The sequence below is a fragment of the Malus sylvestris genome, chromosome 3, assembly GCF_916048215.2.
Source record: "Malus sylvestris chromosome 3, drMalSylv7.2, whole genome shotgun sequence".
Taxonomy (NCBI): domain Eukaryota; kingdom Viridiplantae; phylum Streptophyta; class Magnoliopsida; order Rosales; family Rosaceae; genus Malus; species Malus sylvestris.
Genome location: NC_062262.1, coordinates 35,383,596 through 35,403,148, shown reverse-complemented (window position 1 = coordinate 35,403,148; position 19,553 = coordinate 35,383,596). Strand labels below are relative to the sequence as shown.

Sequence of the window (19,553 nt, the reverse complement as noted above, 5' to 3'; positions counted from 1 at the left end):
TTTTCTCCCAAGATTAACATAATTACCCACTTTGGTATCTAAAAGTGAAAATCAATACGAGCGGTCTATGAGCTTGTTCACTTTAAATTTATTTTGGTCATTTCATGAAAAAGTTAACATTCTCGTGAAGTGGAGGGTCTAGCGTGACAAAAATACCTTTAAAAAGGTGGTCGCTCACATGACAATTTGAAGAGGATATTGATAGATTTTTCACGGAATGATCAAAATGATTTACGGTGAACAAAGGGATCACCTTTATCAAAATTTAGTGTTAGGGACCAAAATGAGATTAGCCAATCTCAGGGGACTCGTACGGCTAAAAAGTCTTTGGTTTATGCTTCGTGAGTTTTGTTCTCTTGGTTACCTAGTGACCAAGAATAAATGGCAACTCACCGCTTGATTTGATATTCAAATTCGTACATTTATTCTTTGATATCAACAGTTGAGTTTGAGACATTAAGGCTATCTTCAACTGACCTGGCCAAAGGACCATATGGCTAAAAATAGCTCGGAATGACACGAAAAACGTCTCCATCTGAGGGCAGGCCAAAGGGCTTGTGGGCCCCACAAGGCCCAAACCCCAAAACTAGGACAGTGGGCTGGCCATTTCTAGCCAGGCCTCCAACGCCATAATGTCAAACTTGACATTTTGCCAACCCTCCCGCTCCAGAATGTCAAGCTTGACATTTTACCAGCCCTCCACCTCAACCCATTTGAATGGCAATGGCTACCTGGTGCCTATTTAAATGGCAATGGCTACTTGGCGTCAGCTAGCTAACGTCATGCAGCCGTCAGGTTACCGTTGGAATTTGAAATATTTTTTTTTGGACGAATTTAAAAAAAAAAATCCTATAAATTCCTACACCATTCCTACAACATTGAAAACTGAAGATAAGAAGTGTCGCATAGATAAGAATTCTATCTAAAATTTGCACAACCAATTACATCTCGACATGTGGCACTCGAAATCTTATCCGAAAAATTATTGAGATTACATAAAGATAAGAAATCTGGAGTTACTCACGTTAGCGACACGTGTTACTCGAAATCCTATCCAAAATATTATTGAGATTATATAAAGATAAGAAATCCGAAGGCTTATTCATTTGGCGACAAGTGGCATTCAAAATATGTCCGAAAACTTTATTTTAATATCGTAGTTTAATTTAATTAACCATATTAATTTAATTAAACTAATAAATTATTTTGACTTATGACCCTTTGGCCCCCTCGGTTAGAGATAGTTTTTTGTCAAAGGGCTATGTCTAGCCAATGGCCCTTTGACCCCCTCGGTTAGAGATGGTGTAAAATATGGCATGTCACTGTTCATTAAAATATAATTTCTTGCAGAGCTATAAGGCTAAAGGGAGCCCTTTGACCCTCCTTCGGTTAGAGATGGCCTAAAAGCATTCGTTGGTCGCCAGGTGACCAAGGGACCATGTAATTTAAGGGTGAGGTTTGTTGGTCATAAAAACTGTGAATTATAATTCACGATTTTATTGACATTTTGGCTAGTTTTTGTTCCAGCTAGAATTTTTCTTAATTTTCTACTTTTGAGGTTAAAACTAATAATAATAATAATAAAATACTTATTACAGATTTACACATGCAAAAGATATCAAGAAAACTCAAAAGTTACATTTTTAATAAAAATTGCGAGCTATAACTCAGGATTTCATCGGTTTTTTTGAGATGTTTAATAACCATCTAGCTTGTTAAAATTCAAGCATCGACTTCCCAAAAACTCAACAATTATCATTTTCACAAAAATAATGATTTACACACTACTTTTCGGTTTCGTTACCGTTTTTCTATTTAAACACAACTCTATTGTTTTTTTGTTGTTGTCAAAAGATAAATTTATTAGATTAGATGTTAGATTAGAAAGCCGAAGGAATTCGAACTCACGCAATGGTACAAAGACAACACTTATTTCCACCACTATGGTAGATAGCCATTTGCAGCACAACTCTATCTAAATTCACCCCACTCTTAAGACTTTTCTTTCTTTTTTTTTATAATTTTTAATTTATGAAAAAACAAAAATGTACACATTACTTGAATTTTTTATATAACCTCTCTCTCTACACAACATAAACCTTAACACCCTTCAAATGTTCATCCATCCCCGGAGCATTGCCAACGGCTCCTCGTGCAATCAAATCTGCGATATTTGGAAGTCCCATCGACGCAAAGCCTCCAAGAGAACCCGATGACTCAAAATCAGATCCAAGCTGGAAAACTCTCGAAATGGCGGGTGTGGCATGGCGGTGTTCAAGGGCAATTTGGTAACAAACGTGGTCTTTTTAGAAAACCAATAAAACTCAAATCTGTCATAAACAATAGACAAAAAGACCAATTCTATTGATTTTAAATCTCAGAGATCAAAGTGAGAAATTATGCCAATCTCAAAAGCTCGGTGCTCCCGGCGACATTTTGAGCAGCATTCAGTAGTCGAATATTTGAAAACGGTTGTAACACAGGTATCCACTTCCAGCTTCTGCCATGAATGTCATTCCTTCAAACTCAAAGCTTTATTGACAAAACCCGGATAATTACTATCGCTGTCGCTACGGGTAATCAACTATTGAAGTAATTCTAAACCTTATTGTGTAAACCTAAACAATCGTTTAGTGACTAGCTATTCGGAAACTATACACTACCCACATCCGGCAAAACTCGAAACAAGAATATCACATCGAACTCAGTTGTCTACTAGATAGAGAACCGCCCCCGCCCGCTGCTCAACCTGCAAGCAGAGACCCCGTCCGGTTAACGAAACATTATATGCTCCAATAAATGCAAGATTTGAACTAAGGGTAGTGATCAGTCATTGCATTCTTATTAGAGTTGATATTGCTTTTTCTAGTCCTTCGACTGAATTAAATCCAAGGAGAATCAAGAGACGGAAACAAATGCAAAAGGAGAAAACGGGAATGTGAAGATCACTACCCTAGAATAATTGGGTTCAATACAGTCTCCTCTCACTCTCATGCATGGAAAAGTAATTATAATTATCTGAAGTCTGGAGAACAGATTTAACATTACAAAAGCATTAGAACCTTACCTGTTAGATCTCAAGGACCGACCTAATAATATCCAACCGATCCCCTTCTCTTTACAGACGGAAACACGTGCAGATTCTTCAATAATTTGTATATATACATTGTAGCCACTGGAAGGAGAAAGTGAAAACAGAAAGCCGGTTGGAGACGAATGAACATAGAATGAATCATCAAACTTTCACAACAATAACAGCTAACAAACCTTTGAGGAAAGAAACTCGGGCAAGCGCAGCAGGTTGGAGCTAACATGCATGACCGTGACAATAATTCGCTGATAATGTATTTTTTTTCTTTTTCTGATTTCGTGTCTATTAACGCAAAAGAGGATATCCTAACTACAACAAAGGTGAAGACAACCTGCACATGTATCAAAATCAAATTCAGACAAAAGTGCAAACAACTAAAATGGTAACTGAAAAGAAAAAAAGGTTTGATGGGGAAAATAAGAGATTATCTATTAGAAAAACAGCATACCTACGGTTTCCATTGTTTTCACCATTTTCTACAGTGTTGATGTGGTCTCAATCTGTTGAATCAGATCAGACAGTTTGCGCACATACTGGCAGCTGCCAGAGTCTTCTCCACACAGTTCAAGATAACGGATTATCAAGATAAGTTAACAGTCTGAACAATAAAGGATCCCCAAAGCTGTAAGTTCTGGTTTTGAGACTCAAAATAAATCCCCTATTGATTTTAGAACTCGTTTTCTCGTCCTTATATACAACTATTATATCTCTCCTCAAATTCTTGATGAAGTAAATCCACCTTCAGAAGCTGCTCAGAACCCTTTCAGCAGAGCTGTACTTGACGATGGTTCACAATACCTCAAAATAAATAATTGAGATCTGAATAACCTGTTTGGTCTCTGTCAGCGCTTGCAAGCAGATTCAGGACCACAAAATAAAATGACCAGGAGTCGTCTACTTGAAACAAGAAGAGAAACAACCAGTTCCTCAACAAAAGTTCCAAGCAGTTCAGCAGAAGTATCAAGGACAGCCTCTTTTTCCTCCCTTCTTAAGGCATGAGACCAAGGATTCACCAATAGATAAACCTTCCAGGGTTGAATCATCCCAAAACTACTTGCCTCTTTTACCGGCTGATAGCATCCATTGCGAGCCGTACCAAATGTAGCAATCCTTCTACGTCTTGGAAGTGAAAGTCAAGAGCCCTTTTAATGGCAGAAATACCTTCTGAACGCTTAGCATCTCCCGTGTTTGTATTAGCAGCTGCAAATGCAAGCCGCGATTTCCTCGATGCTTCCATTGCAAAATTTACATCCTGAGTCTGCAAGTAATCGTATTTACAAAATGTTCATTCGTTGTCCACACCTCTCTATTGTAAAAGGAGAATACCCATTCTTAAATAAATTGATAGTCAATTCTTGTTCATGCCCTTCTCTGACCACGTTATGCGTACTAAAAATCTAGAATATATTAATTGTGATGAAAATTTGTGCAACAGTACAAGCGTAACAAATTGAAGTTTCAATATAGGATCTATATAAACTTACAAAATTGAGTATCCGGAGGAAATTGGGACGGTTTCGGGCAGCAATAACATGGTTTCCAGCAACTTGGGGAGAGCTAACGCCCTTGGGTAAGGCAACCTTGTCAACCGTTGAGGGGTTATTTAGGTTATCAACATCAGAGGCAGAGGAAGAAGGAGATTCACCTGATAGAAAAGCAGCAAGGATATCAAATTAGCAACAATTCAAAACAAGGCTATTAAGAGCCTTGCATCTCCTCTAGAACCAAGTAACAGCTCACTTAGACTGGTCAATTTACCAGGAGGAACCAATTGTAAAGCTGTTTGCAACTCAAAACGATCTCTGCTTGCACTGGCATGTGAGCAGTATACCGCCCTCATATAAGCCACCTCCATGCATTTGTAGGCCAAAGCAGCAGCAGCCATATCCTTGGCTTTCTCATATTCATGAGCACAAAACCTACAGATAATTTAAATTAATAAGGAAAAGCAGAACAGGCATGAAAGCTCCAGAACCCATAAATATAAAAGCCCGCAAAGAACGCTTAAAAAAATGGGATGGCTCCTACAATTGTTACTACAGTACATGCCAATAACCATTCTAATGACCAAAGATGGCAAAATCAATTATGAGAAGATCACTCCCTACATCTTAAGAGCTAATGCTATGCAAAAGGACACTGTCTCTGTGACCCCTCCCAACCCAATCCAAAAAGGCTTTAGATGTAAGTCCAAACACATGAGGGAAAAAACCACAAAAATATAGTTGAAAGTACTTCCTAAAATTGCGTACAACCATATTATGGGTCCCAATTCACACATGCAGGGTTCCGTGAAGGGTAGACAAGGACTCACAGCAAGGTTGCAAAAGTCAACACGACTCACTAAGACCCAAAACCAGTGCATGTGCCATGAGAACAGAAGTATTAATACAGCTCAAACTTGACTTACTTGCATAGTTTTGCGGTGCTACTATACATTTGCATGCACTGAGTCATGTCATTATGCTTGGCACTATCAATATTCTCCAACAAAGAGGCAGCATGAAGAAATTTGACAGCCGCTTGGAAGTAAAACCCCGTACTTTCGGAAGTTGACCCGGCGTTCTGCAAGGATTAGTATTACACATAATTATCGCAGAAAGGAGAACAGAAATATCTAATCATGAAAATATGATAGGTTAAAACCTTGACGCGATCAGCAAGATGCTTTAGATCCTTAGCTTCTTTCAGAGCACTAGTAACAGCCTGGCTGCCGGAGTCCCTTCTAACTGGACTAGGGGCATCAATATCCCTGGCACTGTGCCCATTCTGTAAAAGATGCCTTGAACTGATATGCTGAGTTCCATTCTGATTATCAACCTTTCTGGTTTGTATTTGCTTCAGAGCATCATTACCTTCAGAGGCATCAACTTGTGAGCTATCTGCTCCATTACCTTTTTGAGAACCCACAGCTGGTCGAGGACAACGGGTTGTGGTCTCATTTTGAGCCCCACCAGAGGTTGGCAAGGGTAGTGACTTCCCCCTAACTGAGCCTGCATCCACTCGTTCGGTTTTTCCGGAAGGAATCTTTGAGAACCTTTCACCATCACAATCTTGCAGCGAATTCTGCTTGGGAGTAGAAATTGCATCTTTTTTGCAAATGATTTCTGGCTTAACATCTGGGCCATCATGCCCCCCGAAATTCGACTGACCTTCCCTTTTACTGCTCTCAAAGGAAGATTTTCCAGTAACATCTTTCTTGCTGACATATTTGTTCTCAGTTTGACCAGATTTAGACCCACACTTGTTTTTACCATCCCCGGGTTTTATTCCATGGGAGGGTGAATGATCCTTCTGTTCACTGAGAACTTTAGAATTCTTGGCCTCACCAATGTCCAAATCAGATTCAAAGCTCCCATTCTTGTCCTTTAACCATGAAGAAGAGTATCCCTTCCCTGACTTTCTTGGGTGAGATCCATTAGAGTTATAATGCTTTCCATTCTCTCTGTATTCACCACCAAATTGATTAGAAGCCAAAGGTTTAGGACACCCAGTATCTTGACCTGAATTACCCAAAGCACCATTCATAGAAAGACCATTTGTGATATCCGGCGATGGGGCAACCTGCCCTCTACCTTTACCACCAGATATGTGATTAGAATCTCTGTCCTGGAAATCAAGCACAGAAGACTCATGAGACCCATGATAAGCCACAGTGGAAACTTTGTCCTTCCTCGCTGTAGCAGATCGATCACTCGCACCATCATCTTCGCCATCTGAGCATCTTCTTGGGCTACCTATGGCAAAATGACCAGCATTTTGTGACTCATCCTTTCCAATGAGGTCCCCGCCTACTGATGTAAGCTTATCGGGATTCAAGATTCTCATAGGTGAAGATGAGACGGATTCTACGGGTGAACCTTTAACTTCCTGAAAGCTGGATTTGGTTTTCTGGGAACCAGAGATTTTGGAGGAGCTTGAAGTTGCAGCCATAGGAACCTGTACAGATCCCAAATCTTTTTTCAAGGAATCCATACCATTCCTACTCCGGTGAGTTAAACTGCTGCCAATATCTTTTCTATGTTGTTGGTTCTTTGTATGGCTGCTCTTTTTGTCTGTTCTACCACTTCCTTTGCTTGCACTAGACTCTTTTCCATCAGATTTAGAAGTCCTTGCCTGCTTTTCTTTCCTGCGGTCGTTCTCACTAAACTCCTCCTTCACCGCAACTGAATGATCCTCAACATAACACCCTGTAGCTGGAAGGGAACCCATGTCAGAGGATTCCTTCACTTTTCGCTTTTTTGATCTACCTCTAGAATCACAGTTTCCCACATCTAAGGATCGACTTTTTAAGAAAGCTTCATCCTTTGTTTTTGTAATAGAAGCAGCATGTGACCTATTCTTAATTTGATCTTTCCCTGCTGCAGCACCACTTGAGCTAGGACCTACCTCCCCAACTGCCCAATTGTAGTCTGATGTCCATCCTTCATCATTAATATGTTTAACTTCAGTCTTGATTTTCTTGGAAGCTCGAGAAGAATCTGGAACGGAGTCTCTTCTGCTCTTTATCTTTAAATTCTTGATGTCACCTGTTTGACATGCTTATTAGTAAGTAAATAGCATTCAACATGATTAAGGATGGCTTAAAAAGCACAAAGAAAAAACGCTGCTTCATAAGCCATACCTCCCCTAGTAGAGGGCTCTAAATCTCTATGCTTCTTCTCCCTGTACTTGTGTTTCCGTTTCTCCACAGTCATGTCACTGGACTTGCTTAGCTGCTGCAAATCAGGTTCACTTGGCAGTGGAGACTGATTCACATCATTCAAGCTTCTACTCTTCACTGATGCCTGCACGGTTTTCTTCATGGAGTTTGGAAATTGAATGGAACCATCCTTAATAGTTGCATTTGGCAATTCTTTTGCTCCATTTTTTTTCTTTCCACTACTAGGCATGCCAGGCAAACCAAAATTTTCAAGGTTTTGGTCAGGGTTCAGAGGCTTAGGCAATGCCACTCCTTCCATTAAACCAGGATTTCTGGGCAGATTACTTTGACTCTCAGGGGCAGAAACTTGGTACTGTGGAATTAGAGCTTTCGTCTTTTCTGTTGTTTCATCCTCGTTTACATTACACCGATTCATCCCAGGCCTAAATTTGAATCAAGAGATCAAGCTTCAGAGAGAGAGAGAACAGAGAGGCAGAGATTGGAATGAACACTCATTACACATTATAAAATGGCATATATTATCAATATACCAGTTCAGGTTTTGTGGATATAGCAATATACCATGTAATATAATGAACGTAGTGATAGGTTAGAAAATGCCTACTAGAAAGGAACTTACAGCCAATTGAGCATGCTACACAGCCACTTTTCAGGTAGGCTCTCCGGGTTTGTACCATATGGAAGAAGCCGCCATTTCAGACACTTGTCACAACACACCCAATTATCTTTTATCAGTGCAGGAGCCCCTGTAGCAGGAGGCACAGCAGACACAGGCCCATTTCCAGAACGTGGGAGTATATTTGAAGCTGTCATAGGATGTGAGTCTGCAATTGATGATGGTTTATCAAATTTATTGTCATTTTGTCTCTCCCTTGATGTACTGTTAACTACAGGTGTGCTTTTTGCAACAGCATCAGTGTCCTTAAGCTTCTCTTCAAGGGGAAGTTCAAATAAATTTATTTGGTTATTTTCATCTATATCCCCAAACAGATCTCTATATGTATCCCTACTTTGATCAGTATTAGAACTGTTCGCATACGTGCTCTTCATCTTGGGCACTGAAGAAGAACAAACCCTTGAGCTTTCTTTTGGCATCTCAGCAACTGGGGTACTCTGACTTTCCTTCGGTTTCTTTTTTTCTCCGGGTAGCGGATACTCCTTCCCAGAATATAGTCTTGTATCATCCACCTCATGCAATCCAGCCTTCTGATTGATTTTCTGCTTTGAATGGTCCATGATTTCAGTATTTAAAGCTTTCCTCCCTTTGGAAACATTTAAGTCACCTTTTACTAATTCATAAGTTTTCTCTCCTCTGCAACGGCCCTCTTTCTTTGGATGAGCCAAAACGTCATTGCTTAAATTTACTTTTCTATCTTCCTGAACCTTTCCAGCCAAATTGGCTTTTCGCTTTTCAATCCAGCCATCCTCTTGGTTGGACATCCGCTCCATTGGTTCATCTTCTGCAGGGAAGACCTTGTCCCTCACTAAACTTTTCTTATCAATTTCATTGCTCTTGATCAAGTCATTGACAGTAGAAAATGAATTAGATAGAAGCGGGAGCTTCAAGGTTTTAGAAACAAACTCCTCACAAGCAAACATGTCAATATCGTGTTCCTTCTTTGACAGAAGCCCAGTTCCATCCTTATTTATCCCACTTTTTGATTCTGCTGACAAATCATTTCTTTCGACCGATTTTGTTTTCCTTGCTCTTGATACTTTCTCACCACCCTCCATGGTATGAGTTCCATTCGCTGTACCCTCTTTTAGAAGCTTTTCCTTTTCAATCAAGTAAATGAGGTCGTCATGAAGAGGTGACATCATATCCTCATGCACCGGAAAGGATGTCATAATCTGCTCCAGAGCGGCGCCAAAATAAATGTTTCAGTTTAAGCACACTATTTCTAAAACAGAAAACATCTGAATATTACAGGGAGATGATTCACCTGAAGAATACTGGTGGGAGATTCAAATGGGGCATCTCGAGGCTCATGAGATATCCCTTCACTCTCTGAAGGGCTATCATCTAGTGAGGAAGACGGTGTGGAATCAAGGCCAAGCCCGCTGTAGATAGCATTTTTTCGTGTCGACAAGTTATCTGATCCCACTTTAATTCGCACCTTCAATGTTTTCTGGTCTGATGAATTGATAGCTTTCTTGTTTGCAGATTCATGCCGAGGAGTGTACTGGTCAGGTTGAACTAATGAGGGTGCCTTTGGTACAACAAGCGAAGTGGAACCAGTAGAAGCAGGTCCTACTCCCACTGACTGAGGTGTATTATAACAAACTGCGTTGTTACGTTGACCAGACTGTGCGGAAAAATAATGAAAGATGCTCAAGTAAACTGAGAATTGTCAAAGAAACCAACAGAGACAAAGATTTATCTGTACAGAACTAGATATAAGTAGGAAATTATATGCTGATAAAGTTGATACCTCAAGTTTCAAATTGTTGGGAGATTTGAGTAAGCTGTAGTTGTGAACTTTTTGTGGAGTCTTCGGATGAGACCACACTGGAGATCGCTGATAGGACGGTAAAAAAGAGCCATACCCACCCCACTTTGCCCCTGTTTCAATGTATTGATTGCCAACTCATTACTTAAAGAGAAGGAACTCCAAATTAATGCATCTGTCAAGCACAAGAGATAATGTAATTCCGTTCTATTGACTTACCCAAATTCTCCGCAGATACCTCACCTTCAAATTCTTTCTGGAAGTGTCCCAAAACATCCTGAATTCTATCATCCTAATACCAGAGAGAGCAATATGAATCATTAAAACGCAAAGCTCGACAAAGAGACGTTAAGTAATAGTAAGAGCTAGAACCAAGGTGGTTATACTTCAATAACACTTTTCATAGGATTCAGGCATCTTTAAGATTTAAGAGACTACAATGTCGAGCTACCAAATATTAATTACCTAGAGCAATCACACTTCATGACCCTACAAAAATACTTAAAACAAGTATCAAAACTGGGGTTTTGAGATTCTGAAGGTCACCCATTGCATTTGAAGCATAGATAAATTCCACAAAACTTGATTTCTAACATTCAGATTTTACTATCCCGCATAAATCATAACTACACAGTAGACCGATATGGATACAGAGACTCCAAAACTGAATCGTATGCAAGGGAAGTTCTATGGCACGTTAAACCGTTATCATAACCAGTAAGTTCAGTGCAAATACCAATTATTACATGATCCAACCTCTCAAAACAGCATTTTCACGCCCGTCCATAAGTCAAAGAGGGATAAATACTCACATTACAAAGTGGATGAATACGATATGTTAGCAACGCAATTACATGACAAGAACATGAGCTAAGTAACGAAATCCTAAACTACAGTTTCCGCTCCCTCAAAGCAAATATCAATTTTTTAAACTTCTTAAACTCAAGTAAGAGATTTCTACACCAATTTAGTTCAATAAAAAGTTCTCATTCCATTACGTACCCTTAAATTCTTAACACAACCAAAGTAAAATTCAAATTCAAAAAACTCCATTAGCTCGGATCTAGCAAACCGATACAAGTCAACCCGAAAAGTTTCTAGCAATTCAAAACCAATAAGCAGCAAAAACACATGTACATATAAATCTACGTGTATATATACATATATGTGTTTATTTATGTCCTATACGCTTACGATGTAAGAGAGAGCATCGATGTTGGAATCGTATTCATTGATGTGTGAAGAGCAAGCTTCGCCTTCTTCAAGCTCAGTATCCTCCATCTCTCTCCGACCACCAAACCCTAATTCTACCCCCTCCCTTGCATCCCTAGTCCCCACAGAAATCATCCACAAATCTCTCCCCCTCTCTCAAAATATACAACTACTAATCAAACCACGACCCATTCAACACAACCCAAAATCCCAAATCAATCAAATTCTCACCGATCACACAACCACCCTCAGAAATCAATAACCCTAAATCCCAAAATTCAAAATCTTCCAAATTTCCCAAATTAAAAACGAATTTACAAAATTAAACAAACCCAACTGGGTTTCTGAAAGCTTCGATTTCGCCAACAGCAACAATCTTATGCTTTTCAGAGACGCTTCCTGCGTGTAAATTCTATTGAGCAGAAAATTTGATCAGCAGCACTCTCTCTCTCTCCTCTCTCTCTCTCTCTCTCTCTCTCTGGTTTTTGGTGTTTACAGCAGCCGGTTTCTTAATTTCTGATTTTTCCTTTTTATAATTATTTTTATTTTCTTTCTCCCGGAAGCAAAAAAATTAATAACTTATTTTATGTATTTATTTTGGAAAATAATATTATTTTTTATACTTTTATTTGAGTTTTGGCCCCTCTATTTCCTGTTTTTTTTTATGTAATGGCTCTGTCGTGAAGACCCGAGGATTTATAGTTTGAGACGCAAGCATATGCGCGTGGAAGCACGCTTCCTCTTGTTTGGCCCTTAAGAAAAACAAGAAATTTACCTTTAGAGAAATTTTATTTGGACCCAGCTATTTTATCTCTACACCCATCTAAAAAAATTTCTCTACTAAACTTTCAAGTTTGCCCTTAAATAAATAAGAATAAGAAAATATAAAAAATTAAACATTGGTGTTTTTATCTCTACACTCAATAATTCAAAAAAAGGCACACATCTGTACTCCTCCATTATTTCCCGCGAAACACACCCAAATGACAACAAAATATTCTTCTGAGTTCATCAACAAGTAAGCTTGCTAGAACCCTTGTTGCATGAAACCCTTAGCGGCCCTCATTTATAATTTCAGCAGAGAAAACTTCTTACCAATTCATTGGACAAGAAACAAATTTCTGCAATATGAGAAAAAAGTTTCCATGTCAGTGTCTATTTAGAAGAGATAGCAACAAGGGTTTCTAGCAAGTTAACTTGTTAGTTTTAATAATTTATGCAAGTAGCCAACTCCAAGATAATGGTTCAAACAAGTAAACATATCAGCTGAAAACCTACACTGAAATTATAAATGAGGGCTGATAAGGGTTTCTAGCAAGCTGACTCGTTGATGAACTCAAGAGAATATTTTGCTGTTATTTGGGTGGTTTTGCTAGAAATAATGGAAGAGTGCACTGGTGTCTTAGTTTTGGAGTTATGGGATGTAGAGATAAAAACACCAATGTTTATTTTCTTTTCTTCTCTTATTCTTATATATTTAAGGGTAAACTTGGAAGTTTGATAGATAAAAATTATTAGTTGGGTGTATAGATAAGATAATTGGGTCCAAATAAAATTTCCCTTACCTTTATTGTTAATACGAGCAAAATGTCGTTGTTAGGCATCGATAAAACATATGTCATAAAAATTTATCTATATGGATTATTTTTCACGTTGGAGTTTAGATCTACTTTTTATAATTACTTGAACGAAAGTTGTTGTTAATGAAATCTTAAAATTAACATTAATGAGTAAGAGCGTTATTTAATTATTTAAAAAAAAATCTTTACATTGTCTAAAACAGCATCTCGTCAAGATTGTTAATTGAACAAATTTGTAGATAGTGTTTCGAGAAGAGTATATTTATTTTTTAATTAAAGGAAAACATATTATAAGTTTTTATTATTTTATTAGTAAAATCTCATAAGAAATACTTTTTTTTTTGTTGTCAAACTATAAACACGGGTAATTTATGAGTAGAATCTCGTTTGTAAACTTAGATTATTTATTTATCAATTAAAATTTTGTAACTGGGACATTAATTTGGTAAACTGGATGTGAAAATTTGGCATGTAATATTAAATAGTAGAATATTACGAAGAACTAGTTGGCAAATTATATCGACAAATTGTAATTTTAACAATTGATTTGATGATCTTTTTAAACTGTAAGACATATTGTGTTATTAAATTATATTTAAATTATTTATCAAACAAATTATTATAAGGAAAACTAATGAAAATGACTTGAAAACTTCGAGTTTTAACGATAAGGACAAAATAAAGGGCAAAGTGAATAGTATCATAATTGACTTTTTAGTTTAAAAATATGGTTTTTCGTTAAAGTAAACAGTACCGAGAATTTTTCGTTAAAATTTCCATTATTATAAATAAAACTAATAAAAATAGTTTGAAACTTTCTAACGTGTTATGTTGCAATACTGTATAATATCAACATGCTAATATTTTTCCGCCGACCTAAAATTTTGTTGTGCAGCAACTTTGTCATTTGCACACACTTGGAAGGTGTGTCTCAAGACTATTAGAAGGCGCGTGGGGGAAAACTATCTAGCATTGAGCCACTTGTCATCTGGCGACTCCAGCATGTTCTTTTATACCTATCCCCAACAGGAGAGATCGGTACACGGAGCAGTACACCACACGTTACTAAACAAATGATAGGATATGTATGCAAAAAAGTTAATAACTTAAAAAATAAAATTTCTCATCACTTATATTGAAACACGTGATGTGCCACTTGTATACCCTTGACAATTAAAAATTTCTCCCCCAAGAGGTACAGTTGGAACGTAAAAAAACGACTTAAAAAGGTAAAAAAGAAATTATTTAAAAAAGCAAGAGAAACAAAATAAGAAAATACAAAATGGAATTTAAATAAAAATATTAATTATTTAAGACCCGTTTAGAAATTATTCAAAGAAAAAATATTTTTTAAACTAATTTTTAATAAATACGCCAAGTAAATTTAAAAAAAAACACATGAAATCTAAAAGTGTTTTTAATCACTTTAAAAATACAACTTTTAGTTACCGGAATGTTTCACCAAAGATAGAAAATAAATAAAGAGAGAGAAAGAGGCGCACACTCACTGGGTTTGGTAAAGACAGCAAACCTCAAATGGTTGACCATTTCATGCTTAAAATATGTGTTGGGACAAAAATCTCCCTCCCTGTATGTGGTTATCAGTGTGGAGTTTTAATTTTTTAATTTTTTAATTTTTTTTAATTTCAGTTTAGTTGTTGAAAACAATAATTAAAGCCACTCATGTGTGACAAATTGTCAGTTACTACAATATTGTTTATGAGTTTTGTTATAATAACCGTTGGTTGAAATTATTACAAGATTATTGAAATTTTCAAGGACAAAATGGTAATTTGAGTTATGAGGATATTACATATATTGAAATTTGTTCATCATATGATATGCTAACCAATTAAAACTTTTTTTTTTCAACAATTGATGTAATACATTAAGGAGAGGGGTTGGACTTAGCCTCACAATGCGCTATCAATAATGTGATTCAAATTTGCAGTTGGCGAGAATCGAAGCTAAGATCTCTCACTTATAAAAAAGATGAATACTACCAGACCATAGTACTAAGTGACAATTAAAACTTATTATTAGTTTCTAAACATAAGAGAAGGGTAGAAACACGTAATTTGTGAATAGATTTAGTGCAAAAAAAAGTTCGAGAGCTGCTAGATCCACTCATAGTGTCCTATTTTCCCACCTACATTATAATCTCGTCAACCATAAAATGTTAAAAATTAAAATACTGTTTTCCACCTGCAATTATTCTTAAGATAACCTTTAATATGATATTCCCCACATGCTATTGTTCCTAAGAAATTAAAACACCTGCTTCCAAAAAATAAAAATAAAATAAAAAAATAAACACCTACTATTATTCATAAAGTTGGCTTGCATAAGCGTGCAACAAGTAATTAAATTAAATTGTGAAAAAGAAAAACCAATGGGGATATGAAGTTTTTTTTTTTTTTTTAACAAACGATATTATTTACACCAAGAGAGAGAGAGGGTGGGTTTAGTGTCACAGCCCGTCCCGGGATTTTATTTATCGAGGACGTGAAATGACGGGATTGCCCTTAGTGGTTACTAAGGTATGTGTGTGTGACATATTATTGGACTAAATACATACATTCCTAAACTTTTGGAAAAATAATTTAAGTTGGATTAAAGTTGGTATGTATGTTTTGTGTGGTTAGGGATTTTAAGAATTTGATTGTGACTTGTTTTTGGGTGGACCACACACACACGGGACAACCCTCTCTCTCTCCTTCACCCGTGCTCTCTCTCTCTCCTCTTCGTTTTAGTCTCTATCTCCCTCTCGAAATTGTACGGACAAAGGCCAAAACCCTCCAATCATCACGGATCGACGCCAAAAAGGTAAGGTTCTTCATCCTTTCGACCTCCTGAGTCGTTTGGTACTAGTTTTAGAACAAGAAACCTTAGAAATCACGTTGAAAACCCGAGGTCCGATTTGAGTACTGTTCATGCATTCGTGATGTGTTGATTTTCAAGGAATTCTAAGCTTATAGTGAGCTTAGTGAGGTCATAAGGAAGTTCGGAGTGCTTAGTTTGAAGGTTTTGGACGTCGGGATCGTTGAGTTCGAAGTTGGCCGGTTTTCTTGGAATTTCTCCGGTGAGATTTCGTAGTTTTTAGAGCCTTAAAGTAGTGTAACGTGATTCTACATGCTTAGGGCTTCATTTTGATATAAAATACGTGAAAAATGGTTAAGAAATGACGGAGAACAAGAAGATTGAAAAATCTCCAGTTTTCCGGCGACCGGCGAACCAGTCCGGCGACTGGAGGTTAGGGGTGACGCGCGTGGACCCATGCCCATCCCAGCGCGTGGGGGCGCGTGCGGCCTCGAAATTTTTTTCTAAAAATACCTCGACGTCCGTGACGTCGAGTAGGTCACTGTGGTATATTCATATACCCAAATTGAGCACCGTATGAGAAGTTATTACGAATTGTCGGTTGTGTGCTTTAAATAATGTTATTTTAGTTGTTTCGCATATAGGTGGTACCTATCCCGAGGACGAGCGCATCCAGGGATGTCACGGGGGTTACGACCCTTCGACTTATCAGTGAGTGGGCAGTTATTTTCTGTATTTACCTATATACTATTGATTTTCCCATAAATTGAATTTAAATGAAAGTATGTTTTTCAAATGCCGTGCATGCATATTATGAATTATATGAATTAGTAATTGATGCATATATATGTGAATTGGTGCTGTGGACGCACAAGTGAGTATCAGGTGAGTTTTATGTTATTCATGTGAATTGTTGATGATGTGAATTATGTTGAGAGCTCATAACCTGCACCCCTGGTGTCAGTGCTTATAGTATTCACCGCACCGCACGCTCACCTTGGATCAAAGTAGGTGCATGTCGTACAGACCATGAGAGGGTTCCGACATGCTAGTCGTATAGATCACTAGAGGTGGTTCAGACTGGTAGGTGACCTTAGATTATGCGCGCAAATGATTGATAAGAGAAGCACTAGAGCGCATTATTTCACCATTCTTGTCGTATAGACTACTTTAGGTAGTTCCGACTTATGTGCAGAGTAGCGCCATACAGGTCACCGTGGTGACTCCGGCTGGGTTGGATATTGAGCTATAGAATTAACCGTACAAGACCAACTGCAGGGTCTCCGGTTGATTCATTATGTCACCTGTTATATTGATGCATTCATATTCTGTCATTGACATTTATAGCATGGCATACTTGCTGGATTTTGATAAAGATTGATGTTTTGAGAGATATGAACAAATATTATGCTATTATGTTATTTTCTGGGAAGGTATACAAGTTTTACAGTGAGGGGTTAGAAATGTTTTAAATGAAATGTTTTGGAAAACTTTGGTTTTACTGACCCACTCAATTTTGTTTTGCGCCCCTCCAGGTTCTAGATAGCAGCGTTGGTGGCCCACGAGGATTCCCACGACGTACTAACAGACTACATTAATGTAGGGCTCACCTGCGGGTGTTGTAACTTAGTTATGGTCCTACTTGACTGCACCTAGTATTTATGCTCTGAAATTATGTACTGCACACTTAAACTCACTCTAGCATGCTAGTTGGATATTATTGCTAGTATTTGGTTTTTGTTTATTCGTATTTCTCTTATCTTTTACTTCCGAGTCGCACTTTTGGTTACGTCACACTCATGTGATGGCCAACACGCATTGATTATAGGATCGGGTTGTGTCATTTAGCCTCACAATGGGTTAGCAATATTGTGGTTCAAGTTTGCATTTGGCAAAAATCGAACCTAAAACCTCTCACTTACAAGTGAAGATAAATACCACTAGACTAAGTGTCAATGGGGATATGAAGTTGAATGACATTAAAAGATATTTCTCTCACCTCTTTAATGTAAATATATCATTACATATATTGTATAAAACTATGCCACAAATATGAAGAGACCCACATAATGGGTTGGGAGCATTTACATAAATTATCCACAAGATACCAGTTTATGGTCTTCTAGTTAATTTCGTTATCACAAATGCAATTTTTTTTTTAATTCCATACTTATGCATGGTGCTTGCTTTTAAAGTGAAGTTTTTAAATTTTATATATATAAAAAGCCATTATTTGAATTAGTTAACCTCTTTGCTATAGGGAAAGGCCCATATACTATATATCAATTATCATTTTTTCACAAAGCACTTCTAGCTGCGAGAAAGATTTAGATGAAATAGGTTCACCGCTTTCATAAGCTCCTGAACTAGTAATATAAAATGATGTGTAAATCGTTTTTTGTATGAGTTTATATTAATGACGTGAAACGTCACAATAAATAATATTTTATTATTATTGAACAATATTTAAATAATAACGATATTCTTATCACATTATTATACCCCCATCTTGTAACACCTTATATAACAGAGACTTTGACTCCTTTAATCTGATAGAAAACTTGTTTCTTTTGTGCCAAGAATTAGCACCAGACACGATGACTTGAATTTACAAGAGAATTTCTCATCCACGTAGCAAAATATGGTGGATCAAAGTTACGACACGTTATCACTGAACCAAAAATTTGACGAAAAACTCAACGGAAGTATTAAAGTATTAGAAAATCAAAATTTAGGTATAAAAACGGGACAAGAAAAATTAAGAGTAACAAAGTGCGAATTCCCAATACTTGAGAGTAATAAAATGAGAATTATTATTATAATAATAATAAATCAATTTCTAACCGTACAAATACTGTTTGTATTTAATTTTAAATAAAAATATTTAAATAATTTATAATCGTACAATGTACGATAAATAAATATAATTCATGAATATGCAGAATACTCGTAAAGAGAACCCAACGAATGATTCGGATCGGAAAACTCCACCGTGAGAATGTAAGTCACGAAATACACGAGGCAGTTGGCGTGAAGGGCCCACACTAAAGCAGCATGCGTTCTTTTTCTTCCTAAAGTGATGTCTAACTCACTAGAAAAAGTCTCGAGTTTGACTTATCCTATTACCCGATGATTGCACTAACTGGGAAGAGGATTCTCTCCAGAGCTCAGGATGAGAATCCTCCTGATCAGCCTACCTGGACTGTTCATATTTAATCCAACAGTTCTAAACAGGAAGATTCTCTAAAAATTATAATAATTGCAATTGTTGGATTAAATTTGAACGGTCCAGATAGGCTGGTCAGGAGGATCCCCATCCTGAGGTCGGGAGAGGATCCTCTTCCCACTAATTGCACTTTCAGATTCAGATCACCAAAAACTCATCATCTTGTTTGGCCAAAAAAAAAAAAAAAAAAGCTGGAAGTGCTTATAGATTGAACAAAACACTTGCATTTTTATTAAAAATTTCAATTTGATTTTAATAAAGTGCTTCTAAGCAAAAATACTTTTAAAGAAGCTATAGTTTGATTGATATTCTTTTTGTGATTCTATCATGTTGTTTATGAAAATGTATCAAATTGTTATTTGCAAATATCGATACATGACTAATTGCAGGTAAAGAGTTGAATAATTTTATCTAACGTGAAGTAGTGGAGATTAATGATAATAATCCAGTTGGAAACAAATATCAGCCAACAAAAATCTACTAATTAACAGAAAATCCAAACGGAAATCAG

General features: G+C 37.1%; 1 protein-coding gene across 1 annotated transcript; it reads right to left on the bottom strand.

Moving 5' to 3' along the window:
• Positions 1 to 1,992: 1,992 nt before the first annotated feature.
• LOC126616611 (cysteine-tryptophan domain-containing zinc finger protein 7-like) lies at positions 1,993 to 11,931 on the bottom strand. The gene is made up of 14 exons (XM_050284684.1): positions 11,399 to 11,931; positions 10,424 to 10,496; positions 10,187 to 10,317; positions 9,698 to 10,060; positions 8,374 to 9,605; positions 7,716 to 8,176; positions 5,738 to 7,620; positions 5,502 to 5,656; positions 4,850 to 5,010; positions 4,576 to 4,736; positions 3,540 to 4,349; positions 3,268 to 3,422; positions 3,068 to 3,175; positions 1,993 to 2,749 (listed from the first exon to the last, which is right to left on the bottom strand). Exons 1-11 carry the CDS (start codon positions 11,549 to 11,551, stop codon positions 4,155 to 4,157), a joined length of 4,968 nt encoding a protein of 1,655 aa, XP_050140641.1. The 5' UTR covers positions 11,552 to 11,931; the 3' UTR covers positions 1,993 to 2,749; positions 3,068 to 3,175; positions 3,268 to 3,422; positions 3,540 to 4,154.
• Between the last annotated feature and the right edge of the window lie 7,622 nt (positions 11,932 to 19,553).

Coding starts and splice junctions, on each gene's coding strand:
- LOC126616611 (XM_050284684.1), bottom strand. CDS start 11,551: ATGATTTCTGTGGGGACTAGGGATGCAAGGGAGGGGGTAGAATTAGGG. Junction 10,497..11,398: donor TCGATGCTCTCTCTTACATC/GTAAGCGTATAG, acceptor CTCTGGTATTAG/GATGATAGAATTCAGGATGT. Junction 9,606..9,697: donor CTCCCACCAGTATTCTTCAG/GTGAATCATCTC, acceptor GCTCTGGAGCAG/ATTATGACATCCTTTCCGGT.